The 27,427-nt window shown below is 48.9% G+C and overlaps 1 protein-coding gene across 2 annotated transcripts in view; it reads right to left on the reverse strand.

Moving 5' to 3' along the window:
* Nucleotides 1-27,427, reverse strand: part of NUDT14 (nudix hydrolase 14) — a 263,867-nt gene that overhangs the window by 166,393 nt on the left and 70,047 nt on the right. The window contains exon 1 of one of the 2 annotated variants that reach the window (XM_069638199.1): nucleotides 18,014-18,167. The exons of the other annotated variant lie outside the window; for it this stretch is intronic. Within the exon in view, the coding sequence (XP_069494300.1) occupies nucleotides 18,014-18,151 (138 nt within the window). The 5' untranslated portion in view covers nucleotides 18,152-18,167. Of the gene's footprint in view, nucleotides 1-18,013; nucleotides 18,168-27,427 lie in introns of those variants that run through there. 2 annotated transcript variants of the gene reach the window in all.

The raw sequence follows: 27,427 nt of genomic DNA on the forward strand, positions 1-27,427 counted from the left end.
GGGGGAGCAGACCACCCCAAGTACTCGGTGACCCTTGACATAAGGCGCCGGTACGAGGATTCGGCATGGGTGCCAGGCTCAGGCCTACAAAACTCCACCTCCGCAGAGGTGTCCAGACCACTGGCGTCATGCAGTGACTGACGCAGGTCCTCAATCTGACTATGTCCGAGAGAATCTCACCTGGCACCGTATCAGGAAGCATGCCATCATCAGAGCCCTCATCCACCTCCGAAATGTAATCAAAATTGTGGAAAGTGGGCACAGAATGGGGAACAAAGCCATGATTGGCCTTGGCCAGAGCCTTTCATGGGGGTTCCACTGTACCCTGGGGTACCCCCATCGGAACAGCTTCGAAAGGCATCGAGGGAATCAGTGTCGACGCCGAAGGCGGCGCCGACAGCATCAACGGCGTCGACACAGGCCTCGAGGGCGGCCCCCGAGTGTGTCCTTTGACAGCCTGGGTTCCAATGGCTCCACCTCCCGAGGAAGTCGTCGACGCCTCGAGAGAGTCCCTCGACGACCTTGGCATCACAGGCATCGATGTCTTCTTCAAAGACATCACAGGTGCACACAGTCTCGAGTGCGTCAAGGACCGGGACCTGGAACGGGCATGGCTAGAACGATTCCCCTTGTCCGAGCGCGACCTTTCCTGCAAATCGTGCCGACCACCCGAGCCTGAAGGCGTACGAGCGGTGTCTCTAGTACGATCATGCCCGACCCCACTCGGAGGTGCGGACGGACCGGTGCCCTGCCATTCAAGAATCGCCAGCATTTTCTTACCGAAGGAAGCCCATTACTGCGGAGTCGCATGCTTGGTGGGATAAGCGACCCGCCGACGGGCGGAGTCCTCGGACGAGGATGTGGAAGGCAACCGATGACGGCGCTTCCGGGTGTGCATCGAAGAGGCAGAGGAGTGGCGGGAACCACTCCGGGACCGAGACCCCCTAGACTTACGACGACGATGCGGAGAGTCGCCCCTCGAATCGTCCGTTGAAAGCCCAGTGGACCTAGACTTCCGGGGCTTGGACACCTTACCGACCGACAGTTTCTTCTTGCGCTCCCGCAAGGCTTTGGACGTAAGCGACTGGCAGTCAACACAATCATCCGTGTCGTGGGCCTCCCCGAGGCACCAGAGGCAGGCGTTGTGCGAGTCTGTCACCGACATCTTGGACCCGCAGTCCCCGCATTTCTTGAAGCCCGGACGCGGGGTGGAAGAAGAGGAAGACATCTCGAAAACTTCATACAAACGCATAGGTTCGAAGAACCGAAAGAACAGAAACTCCAAAGAGTCGAGGTGCGCCGAGATCTCCGAAGCAAACACGTTCACGGAAAAAACATAACTGAGGGTACGGGTGTCATGTGTCCTACTTATAACATCCAGTGACGTCGGCCGTCGGAGGAGGTCCTCAAGGGCGGCGTATCGACATCATCGACGCAGGACGCAGACGCCAAAAGATTTTCCGAAGCAGCACAGCTGTGGTGATTACGGTCATAGATATGGAATATGTCGGAGGACCCAATCCCTTCGAAAATATATTGTCATTGTTGTAAAAAAGTTCCTGGTGATGTGTGCCGTAGCGCCAAGGCACAACACCAGTTTGGGCGTGGCTTCATAAAGAGCCAATAATGCTCCCTTTGTATACTTTAGTGAAACAAAAAACATTGTCACCATCCTTTTGACCTCACTGCAAATAAACAAGATCAGGAAGCCCGGGCTTTTCATTTGAGGGGATTTCAGTTATGACCCGCCCATCTCTTGCGCCAGTATAGGGCTGCACTCAGCAAAAGTTGTCTATATTCACAGGTCTTCATATGCCCAGGGTGTCCTCACCGAGCGCTCCTGTGTGTGGAGGCAGGGGGTGAGGGGGTTTATGGGGCTGCAGTGCTGCTGTCAGATTAGCAGGCCGGGGAGGGGCTGCGGAACCGCGCATCACTGGGGAGCACACGGACTGCAGATGTTTGAGAATCATGTAAGTGGCGCATACTGCGTCCTTTAAGTGTTTTTGACAAACCCACAGGGCCCCCACTCCTCCTTACTGCAAATGTCCTTAGTGATCCCACCTATTTTTTACTTGGTTGCTTGCCGCCATCACTTCTCCACGCACACTGCTCTGGTGCCCTGTGTTTCTCCAGCATCCACACGCTCCAAGTCTGTGGGCAAACAGCTGCTGCTGCCTGCATGCTGAAAAATGTTCCGTTCTCCAGCAGCAATAAGAAAAAGCTCCCAGCAAGGGGCTTTTGCTTATTGCTGCTGCGAGAGCTCAGCATTAACTTTCACACACACACTTGAGCTTACAAAATAGCTGCCCACAAGTGCTTGAAAATCGAGGTTGTAAAAGGTAATTAAACCTATTTTCCATAGGATTTCTTTTTTAAACAATGCCAATACATCGTTTTTATTATGTCCAACATTTTTAAAGCATAACATTTTTGAGTGAACTACCCCTTTAATGTGGACGTCGGTAGATGCCGGTTGATGCCCTTCTCCTAGCTTCCTCACTGGGCTCGTGTCATTAAAAGCGGAGGAGAGTGTTGCAGGCAGCTGCCTTGTCCTCGGTTTCGGGTTCAGAGGCTCTCTGGCACTTCCCACCTAGGATGCTTGCTGCAGAATCTAGCAGGGCATGCTGTGAGCTGGCTGGGGACCGGTTCTGGAGCTGCTGGACGGGTCCACTGGATCCAGCATCTCCCTCTGTTCCTGGGAGATGTTTAGGGGAGGTATCTTGCTTTTCCTCTTGGAGGTCCTGGCCTTCCTTCACTGGCGGATGATGCAAGACAGATTGTAGCTTCAGCCAGAAGTTGATGAGTTCTTCCTTATGCTTCTGATGAAGCCTTCAGATAATCTGCCAGAAGAGTGGCTCAGCCCTATTTTAAATCCAAATGGACCAGAGGGATTGGTGTAGGCTAAGCCTACCTTAATGAACCAATCCTGGGTCACCACCAACAATCTCCTGCATGCGCGAGTTCATAACCAGAGTGCTTTGCAACACAAAAGGTAAAGGGGTGAAAACATGCAATACTAAGTCCCACCTATCTTCCTGTCTGTTGTGTATCAAAGGGTCCCTCTGGTTAATGGAGCTCTCTGTGGTTCCTGATTAAAGTAGCATGTCTCCCTTGAGGCTGTGGCGAGACCAGGCTTTCGAGCTCTGTCAAACCACATACTCATACTTTCTGAATCAGGTCCCCCTGCGGGGATGACTACTGTAAACGTTCAGTCCCAGGCATCACATTTCACTGTCAATCGATACTGAGGGCGATAGCTGGCTTCAGGTTGAAACAGTGCATATGTGTTGGGGTTTCCTGTATCCTTTGTTAGCTCATGCAGCCAAGCCCCATGTGAGCCTGTTTGGATTTAACTCTGGTTAGTATGTGAATGCTGCCAACGGCTACAGGGTGGCTCCATGGAGCCTTTGTTAGTTAATTAGGCTGGCCATGGCAGGTCGAAGGTTTGGCCCTACCCCTTCTGGAGAAGCACTGTGTCCCCACCAGTCAGATCCCAACTACGTATGACAGGGGGAGCTGCGCCTATAGGCTGTGTCCACCCAGAGTACACGGTTCTATGCATATGTCGCGCGGGAAGTATAGGGAAATGTGTGCAGAATCAACATGAATCCGACATGTGTGAGATGAAAGCGTTGCTTGAATTTGTATACTGATATGAATACATTTCTCAATACTGGAATGTGTCATTTCAAATGATCTGTGTACCCTCCCTTAAGTCCGTCTGCAGCTGGACCCTTGGGTTCTCTTTCACGCTGATGAGGGGTAGAACAGCTTCCAATAGGTTAAAACCTGTTCGGCTCATGTTAAAGAAAAGCAAAGAGATTAATATGGATGAAATTATAAAGAGAGTGAAGAAGAGACAGGCTGAATACAAGAGATATTATGATGACAATAAACATGTGAGAAAGAGCACCATCAAGGAAGGAGATTGGGTTTGTGTAAAAGAACAAAAGAAAATAGTGAAAGGAGAATCCAAATACAAGGTTCCGCAAAGAGTAGAGACATTTTCAAACAAGTCTGTAATCCTTGACGATGGTAAAAGGTGGTCCTGTGATGACATAGTGTTGTCAAGAGCAAGAATTCCAGTGGAAGAAGGGCAAGTCACAGAAGAGTAACATGTCTTAAAAAAACAGAAGGATTATACGAAACTTTAAAAAAGATTATGTATACTATTAAATTACACATAATCTTTACATGTTACAATGATATGAAGAAGCGGATGCCAGAACAAATCCTTTTAAGTCTTATATTGCTTAGTAGTGTTCATCTGTTGTTATTTTCATTGTTATTATCGTTTAACCAAATGTTCATTTGTTGAATTTGTGGAAGGGGAGATGTTATAGTATAGTTACTGTGTGTTACGATGCACTCATGATGTAATATGATTCTGGAATCATATGATGATGAGAAAGGTTGGCAACCACCGGGGGGCCTCATATTTATAATACTAAAATAAACACCTATGTTTGGAAACATATGCCTTGAGTCAAAGATACTCATTTTATAACAGCCAGTCTCACACATGCGCCCGACGTGCTCTGGGAGATTCTAACGGTAGCTGCAGACCAGGTGCAGAGGGGACTTTCTGGGAGCAGTCTACCTGTTAAGTGCCGATGACGAATTTGCTCGTCCTATTTGCAAAGACATGCATAATAGCCCAGCAGTTAGGGGTTTTAAGCTTTCAGCCTTCTCCAGCTTGCTTATTGGCAAGATGGCCATGGTGCCATTCCAGTCCTGGCAAGGACTCAAGAGGAAAGTTGCCTCCCCAGTACATCGACTCCAGGAAGCTTGCGGCTCTGCGGCCTGGGGGGCCAACCACCCCGAGCTGCAGAGATCACACCAGGTTTGGGGGTGAAGGAGCGTATCCGACTTTGCCAAATTACACACCTTTAAGTTCAAAATAGCAGTTTACATTTCATGATCAGATTTCAATTGCAGCATATTTCTATATACAAATGAAGCGCTGTTCTTTTTTAAAAAGTACTTAGCATATATAACGCTCTCTAAATGTTTCTTTTTAGACGTTTTCAATATCATTGTCCGTTTACATCAACTCATATCAGACTTCTAAAACTCCAGCCAGTCATAAAAAGGGTATGTGTAACAGAGAATACTAGCCTAAAAGGGCGAATACCTATAAAACATTGATAAACTTGCTCGGAGAAACGGGCATTGATAGCGTCTTGTAAAGTGCAATGCGATACGTAGGGAGCCGCAGAACCCATAAACAAGGCGCAATGCGTATTACAATGGGGCCATAACAATACCAACCAACGGGAGAAATCTGTGTCCAGTTTATGACAGCAGTGAGTGACATGTCTGGAGGAGGGAGGCGGCCGTTCTCCCTGGCAGGAAACTAAGGCGCACAGGGAATTATTTGGGGTTGCTACAATAAAATCTGCTTTTAAAACTAAAAATGTGTACCCTAAAAATGGCAGGGTCTGGTAGAGTCTGCCCTCATTTATAATACACAAATACGGAGAAAATACGGTGTGCAGTGGGTATAGATCGGGGCATAGACAGGATGTAGGGTCTGAGTTGGCAATGGTTCATGTTAATTTCATTCCAGTCTACATTGTTATGTTGAAGGCGGGATTAGGGTGGGGGCGGGACCCAAGTGAGGGATGTGACAGGGAAGGCGGGAGGAAGGGGAAGTTGAGGCCGTTAATAAAATACAGGAGTTGAGACCGGCAGTGACCGTGTAAGCCTCCCTTATTTATTAAGTGTGCATGGTGTCACGGCACCAGTGTCGCATGAGGGCGACGAGGGAGACACGGACCCGGCGCGGTCCTGCTTGACCGGCATTTCATTCCAGAGAGGAGCGGGAGGCATGGTCCGCCTCAGCCACTCAAGCAGACCCAGGTCGCCAAGGTGATGGTACCAGGGGGCGCGGCAGTAAATACTTTATCAATCTGACCGCAGAGATAAGCAGCGCACACAGAAAACTCAGCGCCTAGGCTGCAGCGTTGAGTTCAAAGCACATTTTCGGCACGTGAGGCTCCCTCGTGGCCACGCACCTCCTGCAGGCAAGGAGTAAGGCCCAATTCGAGCACGGCCACGCACATGACTGTGCCGAATTGGGAGGTTCGGAGGAAGGAGTGCAAGCACGGTCACGCACATGCCACAAACAAGGAGCAAGTATCAAAGGATAAGGCAAGGACCACATATAGACTAGCAATGTCGGAGGATGACATCCCAGCCACAGTGCCTGCCAGGCTTTCGGAAGCTATTAACCAAGTCCAAGGAGAAGTTACACCATGGCAGCTGCCCCAAGCATTTGACCTCAGAGACACAGGTTATTTGGGGCCACGGTGTGTCCGATGGATGAAGGACTTCAGAGTGTATGTAGGGGTGATGGGCCCCATGGATGAAGAAAGAAAGAAGAATATACCACAATCTGCGCACAAATCTCACTCGGCCCGCATACAGCTGCATGTTCTCTCCACAGAAGCAAACAGCGGATGCATTCTAAGCTTCAAAACGGCCATGGACATGGGACTCGTCCATATCCTATACCACATGATGGCCCATAAATATCTGGCTACAGAAGGGGATGTCATAAAAGCATTTCCGAACCTCTTCAGAGGACTGGGTAAACTGCGCAACTGCTAAGTGAGGCTTCACATTGATCCAAACATCAAACCTGTTGCCCAGCAACACAGGGGCATCCCCATAAACTTTCAAAAACAGGTGGAGGAGGAGATAAGATGCTTACTGGACCTCTCCCCAATTGTGCCGGTGCCCAAGAAATCGGCAGACGGTTCCATCTGCCTCGGCGTAGAGATGCGCCGCACTCAACATGGCCATCCAGCGTGAGCGACATCAAGCCCCGAGAATAACATGCATGATCCACCTCCTCAATGGTGCAACCATGTTCTCAAAAATTGATCTCAACAAGGACTACCAGCAGCTGGAGCTAGCCCGGGAGTCCAGATACATTATCACTTTCGTGACTCACTAGGGGTTATATCGCTGCAAGCGTTTGAACTTTTTCATATCTTCGACTGCAGAGATTTTCCATGAAGAGATTCACCAGGTAATCAAACACATCCCACGGTGTCTGAACTACAGCAACGACATCCTGGTATTCGGCAAAACAACCCAGGAACAACTCTACACAAGGTCTGCACAGCCCTAGAAGCAGCCAATGTCACACCCAACAAAGACAAGCGCGAATTAGGCAAACAAACTCTAAGTTCTTTGGCTACATAGTCAGTCCAGGGCATGCGTCTGGACCCAGAGAAGGTCACAGCCGTAGAAGAAGCATCCCACACCAACGGATGCATGGGACCTCAGGTCATTACTAGGACTCGCAAGTTACTGCTCTCGTTATCTAGAAAACTTTGCGACGGTGAATGCACCGCTCCAGGAGCTGACTAAGAACAACCACGTCTGGACATCGGAATGTGAGGCCGGCTTTGAAGAAATCCACACATGCATCGCTTTGGCCTCAGACATGGCCTACTTCAGCTCTGCCAAAGACATGGCGGTGACAGTGGATGCCAATCTGGTGCGTCTCGGCGTGATACTTGCACAATATGACCCCAAGACCCCACACATCAAAACAGTTGTGTTGGATGCAAGCAGCAGCTTCTCTGCCACCAAGCAGAAGTATTCGCAGGCAGAAAAGGAATGCCTGGCCGTCATCTGGGCTTGCGAGCACTTCCATCTATTTCTATCAGAAAAGCATTTACAGTGGTCACAGACCACTAAGCTTGGCAAACCCCAAGCCTGGATGCCACCATGGATAGAAAGATGGGGAATCCGTCTCCAGGACTACAAATTCTCTATCTGCCATAGAACGGGCAAGGACAAGAATCCGGCTGACTAGCTCTCTTGCCACCCCACAGGACCTTCACATCCAGAACACTCAATAGCTGATGCATATTTACAGTACATTATTCACCAATTGAAACCGTTCCCAATATTCTTGAAGACGCTTCAACAGGAGTCAGCAAGCAACCCAGTGCTGACCATCGTCTCGCAATGCATCAGCCAAGGAAAAATGGGACATGGGAGGGAAAGAGCCAAACACCTGGACGAGACATTGCAGGGCGATATCAAAGCAAGGTTACTTGTTCAGGACGAACTCACCACCACTTAGGATCAAATCGTCATGAAGGGCTGCCGAATTGTTCTGCCCAAATCATTACGCCAACAAGTGGTCGATCTGGCCCATGAGGGACACTGAGGAGTAGTCTCGATGAAGAAGCTACTGCAGCAGAAAATCTGGTTCCCAGGATTAGACAAACAAGTCGAGGATGCCTTAAAGAGTTGTGCCATCTGCAGCGCCATAGCTCCAACCCCACTCCTAAACCCACTGCTGATGTCTCTGACCCCTGGTTTTATATGGGAAGAACTGGTAGTGGACTTATTCGGACCCCTGCGGGATGGCACGTATTTCCTAGTCGTGATCGACGCATACTCAAGGTATCCAGAGGTACAAATAGTGCCGTCCACAGCAGCAACAGCAGTCATCCGAGTACTGGACCGTATACTCACGGCTTATGGTGTCCCCATAGCTATCCTCCCTGGAGGATAGCTCAGGGGCAATGCGTTCGCCTTGGAAGCAAGACGACACAGGGCAACAAAGGTTCGATCCCTGGGTCCGCACTTAGAAACATCTAGGTATTAAGCGTGTTATAAATAACCAATTACAATGAAGTCTGACAATGGCCCACCCTTTACCAGCGTGGACTTTGCCAATGTTGCCCAATACATGGTGTTCAAACCACGGAAAATTACGCCGCTCTGGCACAAGCCAACGGCATAGTAGTTGAGAGCTTCATGGAGAACCTAAAGAGGGCGCTACAAGTTGTGCAGCTGTCCCAAAAACCTTTTGAACAGTCACTGTACCAGCTCCTGTGTGATTATCGTCAGACTCCTCACAGCACCATGGGCAAATGCCCAGCACATCTCTTATTTGTCTGCAGGCTACCGACATGATGCCGCAAGGACCCCCGCATGGCAACAACATACCGGAGGATAAGGAGGTCCGAACCAGGGATGCTGAAGAGAAGTCGAAAATGAAGATTGCGGCGGATGAGCAGAGAGGGGCCTGAGAGCACAGCTTTGAGGAAGGTGACAGAGTACTAGTATGCCAGACCCAGAGAAGGAAGGAGGACTCTCGTTTCACCCACGGTTTTCTCACAGTCATGAAGGTGAAAGGCACTATGATCACGGCAGCGGATGAGAAAGGACATGAAATCACAAGGAATGTGTCATACTTCAAAAAATGTCACGGCGTTGTGACGTCCTGGGAAGACTCAGAGGATGAACATGAGGACTGTGTGGACACATGGGTCAGGGAAGACTCAGATGACTCATACTGGGGGATGAGGAAGTCTCAGGAGGTGAGGCCGCAGATGACGATGGTGAGTGAACATCAAACAGGTCCCCTCTTCCCAGCCCAGAGCTGTCAATGGTAAGCCGCCCAGTGGGGGCAAAGACTAAACCTATAAAACTCATTGAAGAGATGGGTTAATAGCAGACACATTTTTTTTAAAGTGGGAAGGTGGTCATGTTCATTTCGTTTGTTTGTTTGTGTGTCACTGGCACCACCCTGCCTCACAAGAAACAAGAAAAATATCTCAATAGAAAAAATCATCCCAGCTATCCTTCCAACCCTAAACGCATTGCCAGACAATCTAGATCCCAACACACTAGTTCACGAATATAATAAAATCATGTTAACTACCTTGGACAAAATTGCCCCACTCAAACTTCGCACCAGCAAGCCAAAAACCCATTTAAACAAATGGTACACACCCAAACTCAAAGCCTTCCGCCTAAAAAAGCGAAAATGTGAAGCTGATTGGAAATTATGCCCCTCCAGTGAAAAGAAAGCCATCCTTGACACGATTTCTCGTCATTACAAAGCTGAAATCTGCTTAGCTAAACGGAATTCCTATAACATCCGCATTGCCAACTCCAACTCAAGTATGAAGGAGCTCTTTTCCATACTGAAGGAACTTGAGTCACCCATTGCCACACCTGACACCTGCACTAAGAACCAGACCTTTCATTCCAATCCACGTCGTTATGTGGAATGAGGGATTAGGGTGGGGGCGGGAACGAAGGGAAGGATGCGACAGGGAAAGTTTAAGGAAGGGGAAGTTGGGACAGTTGATACAATACAGGAGTTGAGACCGGCAGTGACCGTGTGGGCCTCCCTTATTTATGAAGTGCGCATAATGTCATGACGCCGCCGCTGCATGAGAGAGAGTGCCTTGTTACTCCACAACACAAGGTCTCCCCAAAATCGTTGCATGACCGCTCTAGAGTGGCAGAGAGATGGAAGCACTCAGGATGCACCATACGGCAGGAACTAGGAAGCTCTCCCTGCTTCCCGTCTGTGTGGAGCATGGGAGTAGGAGGTCTGCAGAGGAGCATCGAATTTGGAGCTTGTTAGAAACAGGGAAAAAGAAAAATGTGCATGCGTGCCGTTGTATAAGTATGTATGCACTCATGCCTGAGAGGTTCCATCGGTTTAGGTGCAGTGTGAATTCGGTGTATGTGTGAGCTGTGAGAAACCTGAAGGTGTCTCATCCACTAGTCCCCGGGGATCTGTCATCCAGGTGGCCAGGACATTGCCATGGCTTTTGGATCCAGTTCCTGGGGGTGGACAAGTGCGGGAGGATCACCTGGATGAGGGGTCTTTGGGGAGTGGGACACCGAATGGTGAGACGCGGGATACCCTTCCCTGTAACACCTTTTCCCCATCCTGCCAGGTAGGATATTTGAGAGCTCAACGCCCACTGTTTCCCCGAAACAAACACTTTCTCACAGACAACACCAGAGTTGTATACCTGACATGTCCCAATACAATAATCAGGCAAGGTCAGGCAATTGCTGATCATTACGCACACCTGACTTACATCACACTTCCCCACACGGAAAAAAGCCAGAGCACGAAAACACACTCTGAGCAAGGCAAAACACACAAGGAAGCAACGGTTTTCAGATGGTTTAATACGGAGAAAGGCAGCAAGACCAGAAAGAGTTGTAAAGAGGGAAGTGCCCTTGACCTTTTCAGACCATTAATTTCGTGAACCTTGGACAGGAAGAAGCCTAAGACCGGGGACTAAAGTTGAAGAAGAAAAAGTTACTTATCTTACCTGGTAACGTTCTTTCGATAGGATGTTCCTCCAACGTATTCCACATCTATGACAGTAATGCCCACAGCTGTGCTGCTTCGGATAACCTTTCGGCGTAGGCGTCCTGCGTCGGTGACGTTGATACGCTGTCCCTCGAGGGCCTCTGTCGATGGTCGGCGTCACCGGATGTTATATCTAGGACGCACGACGCCCGTAGCCTCAGTTGTTTATTCCCAGAACGTGTGGCACCAATCTCCTGCCAGTATGACTGCAGAAAGCCTTGCGGAAACGTAAGTTGCAATCGCATAAGAAATTCTGTAGAGGGGCAGGCTGGGAGGGTACGATGTGGAATACATCAGAGGAAGAACGTTACCAGGTAAGATAAGTAACTTGTTCTACGAGGGGATTGTGTCCTCCGACGTATTCCACATGACAGACTCCCATTGCAGTACCAACGTTTGGAGGTGGGAAAAGAATTTACAAATTTAGAATTTTAGAATGCCCAATCAAATTGCTGAATACAGGACTGCCTTACCAAAGGCCAAATCCTGCCCATGGATGGAGCCCAAGGAATAGTGTCTAACAAAAGTATGGAGAGAGGCCCATGTGGCTGCTTCGCAAATATTGCAAATCGGAACACCCCTGTGTAGGGAAGTGGAGGCGGCCACACCCCTAGTAGAGTGAGCCCGTAAGCCTACTGGAGGGTCCTTTCCCGCCAAACGGTAACACTTAGAGATCGTCAAAATGATCCATCTGGACAAGGTTTGCTTGGAAACAGCCTGACCTAATCGCCTTCCAGCATAACCAACAAAGAGCTGATCGTCCACTCTGACCCTGGACATCCGTGAGAGATAGAAACTCAAAGCTCTCCTAGGATCCAACCTATGGAGCCTCTCCTCTTCCTTGTCAGGATGCGGAGCAGGATAAAATGCCGGAGTAATTACCTTCTGGCTCAAGTGGAATTCCGACACAACCTTCGGAAGAAAAGAAGGCTGCACCCCAAGGACAAACCTGTCCTTATGGAACACAGTGAAGGGTGGTTTGGCGGAAAGTGCCTGCAACTCACTCACTCTGTGCGCGGAAGTAACCGCAACTAAAAATACCGTTTTAAAGGACAACAGTCGCAACGGACAAGAATGTAAGGGCCCAAACGGAGCTCCCATTAGGAACTTTAAAACCAAATTCAAATCCCGTCCCGGCACCTGGAAAGGCGACGTTGGAAACACATTAGTTAGCCCTTTTAGAAACTGAGAGATTAAAGGGATCTTAAAATAAGACCATTCCTCAGGTGAGAGCTTAAATATGGACAGCGCTGCCAGGTACCCCTTAATGGTACCTACTTGCAGGTCCTTGTGGGCTAAAGAAAGCAAAAAAGACAAAACCAAAGGTATGGAACATTGGAAAGGATGCACCAGTCACAGAACTTTCTCCAATGGCAAAGAGTTTTCGTTGCGGGCCTTCTGACTGAAAACAACACCTCCATCACATCTTCGGGGAGGTCCCAATCCTTATACCTCAACCTTTCAGATACCAAGCGTGAAGGCTGAGGGACTTAACCTCTGGATGGAGAACCCGACCCCCCTCCCGTGAGAGCAGATCGTCTCGGTAGGGAAGATGGCGTGGAGAACAGATGGACATGTTGAGAAGGTCTGGGTACCACGCTCTCCTGGCCCATGCCGGAGCAATGAGGATCATAGGGAACTGAACCTCAGTAACACCTGCGGAATGATGGGGACTGGAGGAAATGCGTACAACAGTGGGAAGGACCACTCCACTACAAACACCTGCCCTAAGGCTCCACTTGGAGGGAATTACCGTGAGCAGAACCTTTTGCACTTCCGGTTGACACTGGTGGTGAAGAGATCCACTTGCGGGGGTCCCCAAAGGGTGAAGATATCCAACAGAACTGCCTGAGCCAGCTCCCACTCGTGAGAGTCCGTGCTCTGCCTGCTCAGAGCGTCCGCTGCCGCATTTTCATCTCCGGCCAGATGAACTGCCGAGATGAAAATGTTCTGCTGAATGGCCCAGAACCAGAGCTGCATCGCCTCCCTGCACAACGGGAGTGACCCTGCCCCTCTTTTTTGTTGAGGTAGTGCATGGCCACTGTGTTGTCCGTCATAATCAGGACATTCTTCCCCCATACAGACGGCAGAAAAGCCTTCAGGGCTAGCCTGACAGCCCGCAGCTCTAACAGATTGATGTGGAGAATGGACTCCAACGGACACCAACGGCCGCTGGCCCTAAACTCATTGGCATGACCTCCCCAACCCGTGAGGGATGCGTCTGTCACAATCGTCACCTCCGGCCACGGTTGCCAAAATGGAGCACCCTTCATCAGATTGCCTTTGACGGCCCACCACAGAAGATCCTGTGCAACCGAGGGCAGAATCTGAACGACCACCTTGAGAGCCCACTGCAGAGATCTCATCCGCAGCCTGGCCTCTGAAACCAGGAAAATGCAGGATGCCATGAGGCCGAGCAACCTCAAGAACTCGAACGCCGGGAGACTCTGGGCATGTTGAAACTTGTACACCATCTGCAGAATGTGATGAGTCCTCACCTGGGGAGGAAAACACTGCCCCAGGGACGTGTCGAGCACTGCTCTGATGTACTGGAGCCTCTGAGTTGGCGTCAAGTGGGACTTCTTTAAGTTGAGGGAGAAGCCCAGCTTGTGGAGGGAGTGGCAGGTGACGGACAGATGATCCAGGACTTGCTCAGGAGAGTGTGCCCTGATCAACCAATCGTCCAGGTAGGGGTAGACGTGAATCCCCCCTTTCCTGAGATACGCTGCCACCACCACCATCAGCTTGGGGCAGAGGTCAATCCGAGGTCAATCCGAACGGCAGGACCCGAAACTGAAAGTGCGAGTCGCCAACCGCGAACCTCAGGTACTTCTTGTGCTTTGGATGGATCGGCACATAAGCGTCCTTGAGGTCAAGAGACACCAACCAGTCCTGAAGTTGAAGGGCCTGGAGGACTTGAGAAAGAGTTTCCAAGGAGCGGATCCGGACGCTTCAAAGAGAGCTTCCCCGGTGGATTGTCGTGAAGCCTCTGCCAAAAGGGGAGACAGTAGCTGTGGGTTATGATCTCCAGAACCTACACATCTGAAGTAATGGCACGCCATTCTTCAAGATGCTGCATCAGTCTGCCCCCAACTGGCGAACCATGGGACATGGCCTCATGACTGAGCGGACGCGGCTGCAGCAGTGCCGGAGGACAAAGAGGCAACTGCCTGAGCCGCTTTGGCACCTCAAGTACCTTGCTTTCCACCTCTGGTACTCCTATGGTGGCCCCATTGACTGGCAGCTCCTCTTGGTTTACCAAAGGAAGAGTCCCGAAAGCAACCGCCCCTCCATTGCTCTGCCCTAGGACAAAAAGGCGGAGGTTGATGTACTGCAGCGCTCAAAGACTTCGCTGCAGCTTTGGAGGTCTGCAACCTCTACAGGCTCTCGTCAGCCTTGCTGCCAAAAAGATGGACACCATCAAAGGGCATGTTGAGGAGTCGGGCTTGCACATCAGGAGCAAAACCCTGAACCACGCAAACCTGCGTATCACGGTGCTCGCAGCCATCGACCGGCTGACACAGTCTGCCCTGTCCAGACACGACTGAATGGATTCACACATGGCATTCTTGCCGTCTTGCACAAGGGATAAAAAATCATACCGTCCTCCCCTTCGGGAATATGCTCAGCCGCCAAAGATGCACAATTCCACAGAGTGTGAGTGAATCTTGCCAAGGCACAAACAGAGTTGGCTGCCTTTAAAGCCATACCCCCAGAAATAAATACCTTCTTCGCTCATACCTATTGAATACTGAACAGAAAGAAAAGTGTTGCCTACAAAGATTATAAATGAATGGAGCTTTAAAATTCAAATAAACCCATCCTGTGCCAAGGTGAAAAGTGGATGAAACTTTCTATGCAAGCAAGATCCATTTAGGATGAATCTACAAGTGAAACAAAGCTTTGAACCAAAGAAACCAACACATGTTGAACCTTAAAGTGAACAGAACCTCAGCAATATAAGTGAACCCAATATATATTGGACTCCAAAGTGAACAGAACTTTGGAGATGAACTTTAACAAGTGAATTAACTGTAACTTTCAGTCAAAACTTTTGCGCATAAAGACCAACCATGTACAGAGGGCGCAAATGTGGTGCAGAAGTTTAAGAAAACTGGAAAATATCCTTATAACATTGAAAGTGAATCTTGTGGAAGGGAACCCGGAGGATAACCTGCTTATTGACTTGAGGACAGAGTCTCAAGATATTCTGTGTTTGGAACAGTGTTTTGAAACTTTGGGAAGAGAACCCTGAGTCTTCGTTAACTCTATGTAATTTTGAACTTAAGGCAATCCTGAGACTTTTTGTTGGAACTGCTTTATGCTTGGGGAAGGGAGCTGAAAGAAAGACGTGAGCTGGAGAGAGCACCGAACCTTGTGTTTTGTTGGCTGCTGTTATCCCTACACATTGTGTGGATTAGTTGTGAGGGCAGGCATAGGTTCCAGACACAGACAGATTACTAAATTGAACTCTTGGACTTTGACTTCCCTTAGTTTTGGTTTGGTAGGGAAAATCCATTATAGTATAGGGCAAAATGGGTGTTTTTCCATCGTGACGTTTAAGTTAATAAATGTTACTGTTAATTCAGAATCTGTTGTCTGATTCTTACTCCAAGAACCCCTTGCACTACTCATTTGTAGAGGTTGTCTCTGAGACTGGAGAGAGATTGGCAAGAATTTGTTTGTTAGGTTCTTGCACGACCCTGTCTTCTGTAGGGGTGATGATTGGGTGGGGGTGTGTTTTTTCAATTATATCAACTTTTTGAAGTGGCTGGCTTGGTGTTCTCTCATCTTTTTTCCATGTGGACGGGCAAACATTTCTGAATATATGACTGGGCACTGTGAGGAGTCAGAAATTAAAGTCGGACACATGGTTGCCATGTTTTTGGTTAAAGACTTTTATTGACCATAAAAGGGGGTTGGGAAAGGCCGCTGTGACCCTACTATAAGAGGAGTTTCCCTAACTAAACTAAGGAGCTGTCCATGTCAGTGTGAAAACAAAACTGTCCTGTGTCAAAAGTTCTATCCTGACCCTCACACCACGAACTGAACTATAAGGTGAAAAGGGAAATGTCTTCAACCTTGGAAGGATCAGAAAAAGTGTTCATAAAGAATAAATGATTTAAGGAAAAGGTCCTCATCGAAGAAGATTCTTGGTCCCAGAGGGTCGTTTCGTACCCTGGATTCTTCCTTGCTCCTAGAGACTTCCTAAACAATAGTCCCTTGGGCCTTTCTTAGGCTTACTATCACACTTGCACACAAAACTGTTTTCGTTCACAATTTCAGATGACCTGCTTTCTTCTTTCTTGTTTAACACAATTCTTTTACCACACTTGCACAAAAAACGTTTTGGTTTTACAATTTCAGATGGTGTTGTTTCTTCTCTCTGGTTTAACACAATCCTTTCCAATTACCTGGTATACTCTCCTGCAAGGACTCCCGATTCACGTACTTCAGACTGCCTGGAGTACTCCCCTGCAAGGACTTTTGATACACATTCTTGAAATGGCCTGGTTTACTCTCCTGCCAGGACTTCTGTTTTCACACACTTGAAAGGGGCCTGGTTTACTTTCCTGCCAGGAATTCTGTCTTCACCCGCTCCCACAGGTCCTTATATAAGGTTAGATAATGTACCCTTTTGAAAGGTTATCCGCTTTCTGTTCTTTGCACTTTGCACATCCACACATTAGAAGAGCGGTTAGTCATAATTTAAAATCCCCAATTGTAATTGGTTTTCATAGATTTGCACTTGGCATGGTCGCCGATACGCCCCGGTGTCCTCTCTGCTTCTGGGTGGACTCACCCGTCCCCTCTGGCGTTGCTTCACTCTCTCGCAGTCTGCAGATGAAGCATTCCAGCCTGCCTTCTCCTCGCCACCGCCTTCACTTCGTTGGCCAGTCCTCTGCTGCTTCCGCTTGACACGCCTGCTTTCCTCTCAGCACTGGTAGGCGAAATGCTGCTTTTCTCCATCTCCGACCGCCCAGGAGTCCCTCACCGGCTCCTGGCATTCACTAAGCGTTTCTTCGCTCGGAATCCTCTTTCTCTGTCTGCGAGTCGCTTCGCTTCTCCATGCCGGTTCCAGCTTTTGGGTTCCCCACTCCTCGTAGCGAGGTTCAGCTCTTGCTCTACAGTCCCCAGAGCAGCTGTCAAGGTCTCTCGGTTTGGGCTGCGTAAAGTTTCCGGTCACATGTGTGTGCCGGGAAACACTAGAACGCTTGTTTGGCTTGTGATCTCTTTTGCTCAATCCTCTCTTCTTCGTCCCAGTATTTTCAGGATTCTGGAAACCGTAGTCCCTTGGTGCTAATTGATTTATGAAAGCATGAAAAGATTTTGATGGCATGTCAGTTCTGTTTGATGGATATGTGGAATTGACAAAGGTGATTCATCAGGTTGGTGAGGTTGGTTTATAGTTTTTATAATGGGGGTTTCCCTGTTCTTCATAGGAACAAGGAGTGTATACATGACAATAGGCTATGAGGGCTTTAGAAATAGGGAGGTTATTTCCAAGGGAAAATGGGGGAATACCATGTCTCACCCGATGGAGCCACGACATCTCCTGCAGGCTGTTTCCTTCTATGTGATCCTCCTTCAAACAGCCGCCCCCCAGGTCAGGATCAGGTAGCGCCTGCCGTCCCCTGGCCACATGGGAGGAGGTTACCGCCGGGGACCGTGATGACTCCATCAGAATCGTCATAGCGCGCACATGCAAGTCACAGAAATGTGGTTTTTCAACAAGGGGACAGGAGACAAAAGCAACAGGTGGACAGACCTCAGGGGCAAGATGGGAAATGGAGAAAGCGCTTGGAAAATGAAAAGCACAGAAACTGCACTCTGATCCCTAGAGACTCTACCCACCTTATAAAAGAAACACGCATTGCAAACAGCAGTAGCACTTCTTAACCGTCGGATGAGTTGGATCTCTGGCGCTTTGGTTGTAATGAACCTTGCCTGCATTCTACATGCTGCCTGGCCCCCAGTCTTTTTCACGTGCATGTGCTGTGGAGAGAGGGGCAGGCCTACACACCCGGTGTTTACCTTTCACACAATGCAGTGAAACCTGAACAGCCAGAGAGCCACAGATGAACTATGGCTGGGGGCCTGCAAGCCTGGACTTGCCCCTGCTCGCTGCGAAGGAACCCTCCCTTCCCAGGCCCTCTGCTGCACGAGCCCATTACTGCCACATTATGCATTTAACCACTAGCCCCCATTCAGCTCGGGGACCCCGGCTAACAGCTCACGCATATTTAAAAGGCCTGATTATACATCACTCGTTAAACAGCATCATTAACCCCAGCCGCAGACAAGTGCTGTGGGATCTTCTGGGCGTGCAGGGTGGGGGTGGGGGGCTGCGCAGAATGGGGTGGCCGGGACTTGTCAGCCATGCACTACCGGTTAATTACATCAGTAAAACGGGCCGGCAAAAGCGTCAACACAGTGATTGGGCCCTGGAAGACAGGGCTCAGGCAGGTCCCTGGGTGCAGAACAGGTGTTCTGACACTGCCTGGACCGGGCAGGTGCAGTGGGACAGGAAGACCCTTGCCCAGTCGAGTTACTGTTTCAAGGAGTGCCATTACTCACTCCCACCGAGGGAACCCAGGCTGCTGCACGCTCCCAGGTCACACACAGGCTGTGTGAGCTTTCTCACCTGGAACAATGATTGGCCCTGTGGAAGGAATGCTGGGGGGGCAGGGGGGCGGGTGTCAATCAATGAGTCCACTGTCATCAAATTACCAGGTGGTTATCCGGGTGGTTGGCGCTGGTGCTGGCAGAGACGTCTTTATGGGAGGGCAAAGGGGGCACGTGCCCCGGGCCCCCACCATGGAGGGGGGCCCCAAGAAGGAGCCTTATTTTATTTTTTTAAGTCAGTTTCCCCAAGTCAACAAAATTAAGTATTACACATCAGGATTTTCTATGGTGTGCTGCTATGGCTAAACCTACTTTCTGTCTGTTGTTGACAAGCACATTTTGTTCTGATCTTTTCTTCCTGTAATCCTATGTTCACTGTGGTATGCATAGTTTGCGTGGCACAACACCTGTAGCATTCTCATCATAATGTGAGTGCCCCGATGGTTCAGAGGATAGCTCAGTGTGTTAAGCACTCATTGCAGAGATCTGCGTTCATATGCAAAATTACAATACCAAATTCCAGCAAGGCCGACTCAGCGTTTCGGATGTATGAAGTTGTTAAGCCTGCATGTATATGTACTTTGTTATGTAGCACTCCAGGTGTTATCATCACCAATGTACCTGTACTAGATAGCAGTTGCTATATAACCTAACATAGAATCAGTATGGTGAAGGTCTAAAAATTGGTTTGTTTAGATGAGGAGTTGTAAAACCTGGCTAGACAGAAGAGAGCAGACCACATATTGCAGGCTTCTTACAAGCATATTTTAAGGTCTGCTTCTTATGTGACAACAAAACTGTTTGCTTTTTTGTACAATTCAAAGGTTTGTCTGCCGGTTTTAAATACCATTGCACACGCCTGTGTTTGGGGTGTATTTAAAACTTTACAATACAAAAGAGAAACCTATCTGAAATCTTTTAAGATCTCATCCATTAGTATGCTGGTATTTATATACTTGCCTTGATGATGGAGACAGTGAAGCTAGAATCATTCCCATTTTGCATAATATGTTTCTATAACGTTTTGTTTTGTAAATTGTTTATATTGGGATATGTGATTATCATATTTTCCAAGTCAGTTCTGTAAAACGGGTTTATTTTAGTTTAAGGTAAAAACTAGAAAATAAATTGGGAAAGAGCAGAAATTGCAGAGTAGGTACAAATCCCAGGTTCACCTCTTAATGAATGTGTGATCCTGGGTATCTCATTTAATCTTGTATTTCCTCACCTGTCAAAATTGCAAGTCCCTAAACCTTTCAAAATTGTCAGCCCTTCAGAGGGATTTCGCTCTCAGGGTATGATCTTTAAAAAAGACTCACCCATGGTTTCACTGGCTATATATGGAGTAGTTACTTTCTCTATAATGATAGTGAGCATTGAAGTATTACATACCACAGTCACCTGTTTCTTTGCTCTCGAATGGCAACACTGCTTGAAAACCATGTCCCACTTCTAATTTCAGTCTGTCTGGATACAGACACCTTCCTGGTATCTTCAAATAGTCATCCATTCTCTATGCTATGGTATGTGTAGTTTTATCCTTGCTTCCCTTGGTCATCTGTATCCCTGCTTGAGCACTTTTGCTGTCTCTGAGGCAGCTAATCTGAGTCATTTGACTATTCTGGATTATGTGTACCTTTGTCATACAATCTGTGTCCTGCAGTAAAACTATGTCCAGTACACATCCATGTGGCCGCTATTGATGACACGTTTGCTGTGCCCATGCATGACCATAAGTACCCTCGCGTAGACTGCTAATGTTGCCCTTGACATGCTACTTGTGTATCACTCAGATTACAACAAGAATGAAGAGGGTAAGGTATCTGAATGGGAGTTTATCAGGCTTATTTTGATCTCTGCGAGGCAGCATATCAAGCTATGGGTCGTTATCGTGATACGGGGTGCGGCGCACTAGATATTCTATATCCATGAATTCCTTTGGTCTGTTGGAGGGGGGCCCCAGAGGTGTCCGTGTCCCAGGCCCCCAAAGTTCTTAAGATGGCCCTGGGTGCTGGTTTCCCTCGTGTGCCTTAAGCGGTAAAGTAAACAACACGCTGGGCAAATTTACCCAGTGGTCACTCCGGCACCTTGGTAAGGCTGCCTTGTTCCAGCCTCTAACGCTCTCCATGCCCGCTTGTCTCTTTCAAAAGTAAACATCACAGGTGCATGCACTTGCAAAGGGTTTCCTCCTTCCAGCAGGAGCAGGTGGAATGTTGTGTGTATCGAGTGTTGTGGAGGCTGCCTGGCGGGCTCACGGGCCAGCCATATCATGGCTGTGGCACCCAGAAAATCAGGATACGGCTGTGGTCACACAGCTGAGGACAGTATTGCCGTGGTCACATGGACTGTCTGGAACAGTTGCAGGGATCACCGTGACTGCCGTTATCACAGGCCTCTGCGGAGGCACCCAGACGTATGGGTATGGCTGTGGTCACACGACTGGACAGTAACCTGGGGGCTCCCAGGTTACATATACTTATCTGGGGGCACCCACATCAGTGGTGGCTGCAGCACCGTGGTCACAGCAACAGCCAGCAGGCCAGGCAAGCAGGGCCCGTGATCACACAGTATCAGCCTGCAGGCCCAATAAACGAGACACGAGGCAGAAGTGCCGCCATTCATGGAGTCTGCTGCTGTTCTGGCTTGAGCGCTTGTTCTTCTTCTTGCTGATAGATTTATATCCATCACCGGTGATTTTGGATACCGAGGCTTGAGCCTCTTTACTCCATCTTCTCGGGTGGAGTATGTAGTCGTGGGTTTGTATTCTTCTTGGTCTGTGTGGTCTTCTCACAGTAGGGTTGGTTTCACAGGGTCTTCGCAGTGATGGGCCGCGGGTAGCCTTCTGAGGCTCCTTTTATTGAGAATCAGTCATGACGACGTCATGACACACATTCTTAAAGGGGACAACCCCACATCAAGCAAGGAAAGTGGAAATTGGCCCCCTGTGCTGGACTGTTTTGAAATCGCAAACGCTGCGTTGCATACTGCGAATCGTGCAAGTCTGTGGGCTAACAAAGTCAGACTCTATGGACGTTTCAAGGGCCTTTACCCCGATGGCACGGCGGCAAAGGCAGCAAGCTCCCACGAGGTTGCAGGAGCACAGCCACGTGATACCACAAAGCCAATGCCACAACAGATGACATTCCAAGATGGAGCTGCAAACCACAAGACACCTTAAAAACATCTCCTTGGCAAGCTAGAGGGGAGGAAAGCAACACATGCACTGGGAAACCCCAAGAACCAATCAGCAGAGCAATAGTAAGAGGAAATTAGGTAATTATCGAGTAGAAGCAATCACAGGTAGTTGGACAACAAAGCCTAGGAAGTAACCAATCGGAGACCATTGAACCATAGCCCGATGCGTATATAAGGTGATGGGAAACTTCAGTGCCGGTCTTGGAAGCAGACGTGTCTGCTGAAGCTCTCTGGATACAAAAAGGAGTCTGCTGGAGGGGAGTCTTCTGGAAGGACTGCTGCCTGGAGAAAGACTGGATCAGCCTGGAGAGGTGGGCGAGCTGCTGAGCCCAAGTAGCCCTGGAGGAGAAAGGCCGACTAGAATGACGCAATAGCTCGTCTCAAATCCTTAGCAGAACTGGAAAGCCAAAGGCTGCAGTTTCCCACTCGCGAACACAGAGGGAAAGATGATAGAAGTTCCAGGTCCCGACAGGTGGACTTGTATCATAGAATAACTTCCCTCCTAGAGAAGAGGAACTATTGGTGATAGCAAATGGGTTCTTGCACTAGTCTCTTATGAGCTGGCCACGTCTGAAGACTCAGAGTAACGACGTGCGTTCCTCAATGTGGGAACCTCTGCAGGAACGTACTGGCCACCCAACCGCTCAAACATAGATTTAGTGGTAACGTCGTGAACACTGACACCTATAAAACGAACCACCACATAGGTGTGTCTGTTGGAATTGCCAACTGCCAACTCTACTCTTGGAAATGCCTCTGCTTTGGGGTAGAGTTGTTTCTTCGAAGTTAAAGACTTTCTGGTCATTCTCTTGGATGCATTTGATTAGTGGAGAAGTAATTTATATATGTATAATTGGGGGAGAGGTATAAGGCTGGAAAGTGTAGGGGGTAATGGAGCCAAATGCAATAATAAAAAAAAAAAAATCTACGTAAATGCATCCAAGTGAATGACCAGAAAGTAATTTACTTCGATGAAACAATGTAGAACCATGAACCGGGTTGTCAATCACTTGATGTTCTAATTTAGCGGTTAGACAAGCCTAGCCCTAGTGCCAGTCTTTAGTTCTAAGGTGACTTAACTTTTCCCTCAATGTTTGCATGGGATAAAATCACAGAGAAAGGGACGGTCACAAGATTCTTGAGTTCTTTTGCGCCTCCTTGCCACGTTAGGAGGTTTATTTACATCTTGCAGACACATCACCCCCACGTAGGTGTCCATGGGGCGCTGAAAGGGTTAAATGCAGAGCCCTTAATTAGGCAATAATGACCTCGGTTGTTGCCAATAGCAGCTGGTAATGTTAGGGTCACACTCCTGGGCGCATCCTACTCCAGTCCTGGGCTTTGCTTTTACATTCATTTTGCCCTATGTGATTTAGCTGAAGTGAACCAGGACCACAAGTCCAAGGTTGCCACCGATGCAGAAATGAAATTGGAGGTCTGCAGCATGGGGCCCCAGGTGACTGAGTCATCTGATCTCCTTGGTAAGGGCCCACCAGCCTGAAGTAACGGCCGAGCACAGCGATGGCCATTACCAAGGGCCGCAGTGCAGCTACGAGCCGGTACAGCCACAAGCAGTACAGCCAACCCCTGAGGTAGCTACTGTCATTGGCAGCTCCGCACGTGGGGTGAGTGGGGCAATGTTTGTAGGTGGAAGGTAAGTATGACCTCCATAAAAACATCTAAGAGACCTCCAAGTCAAGTCCTTTTCTCTTCCCATGGAAAACGATGGCAAAGGCCGAGCCTGGAGCATAGGGTCGAAAGAGGCGGACCGTATGTACATATATTGGGTTTCTGGGCGAGTGAAGCGGGGAGCAGGGGAATGGAGAGAATGGAGCAAGGCGGAAGAGGGGAACCCAAGGGTGAAGTCGTCACCCAACGTACAATGTGGAATAGAATTGTGAAAGCTTGCGAATGAGAGCCAGAGTGAACCCAATAGAGGGAGACAAACAGTTGAGAAGCGTCTGAGCTCGGCAGAGGGGGACCCAGGGGTGAAAGCCATCACCCAGCGACATGTGGAATAGAAAGCCAGAGAGAACCCGACTGGGGGTCGACCCCCGGAAGAGGGAGACCCAGGGGTGAAGAATCATCACCTCAAGTGCAATCCGAAAGAACATCTTGTTTGACATTTGAACCTATAAGTTCCTCGGAAGCAGGAGAGGCAACATCCAAATAGCCTGATATCGATAAGAACTGTTTGAGGGGGCTGCACCCGGAAGAAGGGGACCCAGGGTTGAAAACATCATCCAACATATGTTTGGAACAGAACTTCTTGTGTTTGTTATTTTTGGAAGCCATCAGGTCCTTGGGAGCAAGAGACTTTTTTGTAGAAAAGAGACTTAGCCACCGAAGGACCTGAAACATGAACTGGAACTGTTGTCTCGAATCCCAGGGTATTGTCACTGCCCCCATGGGGGAAGCCCCTTCCCCATGAGGCCAGTGAGGTGAGGCTGCTACCAGATAGTCCCCCTGGGGGTGGTACTCAGCGGGTGGATCTCATAGGAAGGGAACCCCTCTATGGGACCAGTGATGACCATCTTGGGAGAACAGGGTATGCACCCTGTCCTTCTCTCTCCCCTCTCTCCTCTCACCCTACCCCATCCTCTATAGTTACCCACTTCTGTAGGGCAGGAGACCCCATCTACACAGAAAATACTGGTACGAAGAAGAAGACCGAAAACTACTTAGATGGTGTGCCTTAACCTACGGACATGAAGGAGATCGGGCCAGGAGGAAAAGCCCACAGCAGAACCAACCTATGCGATACAGTCAATCAGAGTTGAACTTCGAGATAAAAAGGAAAGAAGGACTGTGTGCAAAGGCAGATCCTCCCTGGAAGAATCAAGAGCTGGCTGGAGGCTCTCCGCACAGAGCAGGGGAGACTGACTAAGCCTCGCTGAAAACACACAGTTTTCAACGCTGTCCTGGCTGGAGAATCGGAGTTCTGGGAGCAACCTGCAATCACACCACGCAGTTGGGGCAAGAGATGCAAGGTAAGAGGGAGCAGACCTGAAAGCACGGCGAGTAGACGTGGAGAGAGCAGGAAAGCCAGGGGGTATAACTCAGGGGCAACGCATTTGTCTTGGAAGCAAGACAACGCATAGCAAGACAGGTTTGAATCCCTGTCTCACCTTTAGAAACTGGTTTCCGGTATTAAGCGCATCATAACAATTATTTTAAGGCACGCTGAAGCCCACAGCAAGCAGAGGCTGTCCTGCGAAGCCACCCGAGCAAGCCAGTAATGCCACGAAAGGTACCTGGGTTACCGTAGTGGGTGGTAGGGATTACGGCGAACAAAGGAGGCAGTTGGGGAAAGTCGAGGAGCCCCTTCGCCCTTGTGCCAGTACTTGGGGAAATATTCTAAGAGGACATATGAGAGACAGTGCCTGGCACGTTAGTGAACCAGGCCAGGCTACAATATGCAATAAACACAAGAGAGGGGTCTGGGACCCATATGAGACCAGGGAAGCCCCTCAAGTACAGTGCATCAGGGTCTGAGAGCCACAAGCCCTGCAAGAATGGAACAGCAGGGTCAAGCACCCATTACAGCTTAAAGAAGCACACACACAAGAGGCTGAGGCCCACAGCAAGTCAGGGATGCCCTGAGACAGCTCAAAGGGGTTGGGGACCCACACAAAGAGAGAGAAGATACGGAACAAGTCTCAGAGACCCCAAGATATCCACAAGGGGTCTGGGACCCCACACAAGAGAGAGAGACGAGAAGGAGAGACAAAGGTTCGAGGACCCACTGCTAAAAGACTATATACTTTCTTGAGCGACGAGAGCTAGTCAAGTTTGGCAGGATAGTAAACCAGACTTGATGCTACACTTGTGAACTCTGTTTTTTGTTGGTTTGTTTTGTGAAATGCAACTTATGGTGAAAAGCAGAAGATCCACAGTCAAGTTTGGCAGGATAGGGAAAAAGATTTGATGTGTGGTGTTTTTTTTGTGAAAGTACAACTTGTTTGACACAAGAAGAGTTGCAAATCAAGTCTGGCAGGATAGCGAACCAGACCCGATAAGATGTTTGTGAAGTGGAGGAAGAACAGGAGAAGGGAGTTTTTTTTTACTGATAAGTGAACATTTGAGTTTGAGTCCAGAACGAGAGAAGCCTCCTTCTGGACCAAGAAGACCCCCGTTTTCCTTCGTTAAAATAGAGTGCAAGGACTGGAAATAAGTTTGGACACAGGACGGTGGACACCGTGTATTAATTGGACCTCCTGACTGAGTCCTTAGTCTTTCTGTTGAGCTAGGGAAACCCCTCTTCGAAATAGTGCCAGCTAGGTTTTCCTTTTCTTTTACTTAACGTCTTTGCCAACAAATATGCCACCTCTGTGGCAGACTGATACTTCTGCACCCTCACAGTGCATGTAAGGAGTCGAGTTGCTTAAATGAGGTGCGAATGTACAGGTGAAAATGCACATGACCGCTATTGTGTACGTCAGCCCCCCCAAGCCTAAATTTAGCAGCCACGCTCCGCAGGGGCCCTACATTTAGGGGTCGGGACTGCTGGGGGCATGGCATTATTTTGCGGCTTGGCCCTGAATGAACAGTACTGTGTTGTTATGTGAAGTGCTATTATGTGCCTAGACTGGCGCTCAATGAGGGTTGGCCAGTTTAGCCATGTAATAACACTTATGTTTGCCTTACCCTGGATGTCAAGTAAAAAAGTCACATGCCACATTAAGAAAGTATATGCAGACTGGCGCAACTAGTGTCAGCCTGCATATAGTTTCTCAGTGTGGCATGGCATTTTTTACTTGGCCTCCAGGGTACAGCAAACAGAAGAACAAGTTACTTTCTTACCTGGTAACGTTCTTTCGATGGGATGTTCCGACAACGTATTCCACATCTATGACAAGTAATCAACCACAGCTGTGCTGCTTCGGAAAATTTTCGGCATCTGCATCCTGCGTCAATGACGTCGATACGCTGTCCTCGAGGGCCTCCATCGAGCCGACGTCACCGGATGTTATAAGTAGGAGGCACGACGCCCGTAGCCTCAGTTATAGTTTTTTCCCAGAATGTGTGGCACCAATCTTCTGCCAGTATGACTACAGAAAGCCCTGTGGAAACGGAAGCTGCAATCGCATAAGAAATTCTGTAGAGGGCCAGGTTGGGAGGATTCGATGTGGAATACGTGGTCGGAACATCCCTTCGAAAGAACGTTACCAGGTAAGAAAGTAACGTGTTCTTCAAAGGGATTGCTTTTCTCCAACGTATTCCACATCTATGACAGTCTCCCAAAGCAGTACCAACGTAAGGATGTGGGAAAAGAATTTAGAATTTTAGAATGCCCAATTAAATTGCAGAATAGATCGTGCCCATGGATAGAATCCAGGGAGTAGTGTTTTACAAAAGTATGGGCAGAGGCCCATGTGGCTGCTTCACAAATGTTACAAATGGGAAACCCCTCTGCAGGGCAGTAGAGGCAGCCACACCCCTAGTAGA

This window comes from Ambystoma mexicanum, chromosome 14 (assembly GCF_040938575.1).
Source record: "Ambystoma mexicanum isolate Mex_15411 chromosome 14, UKY_AmexF1_1, whole genome shotgun sequence".
In the NCBI taxonomy this organism is placed as follows: Eukaryota; Metazoa; Chordata; class Amphibia; order Caudata; family Ambystomatidae; genus Ambystoma; species Ambystoma mexicanum.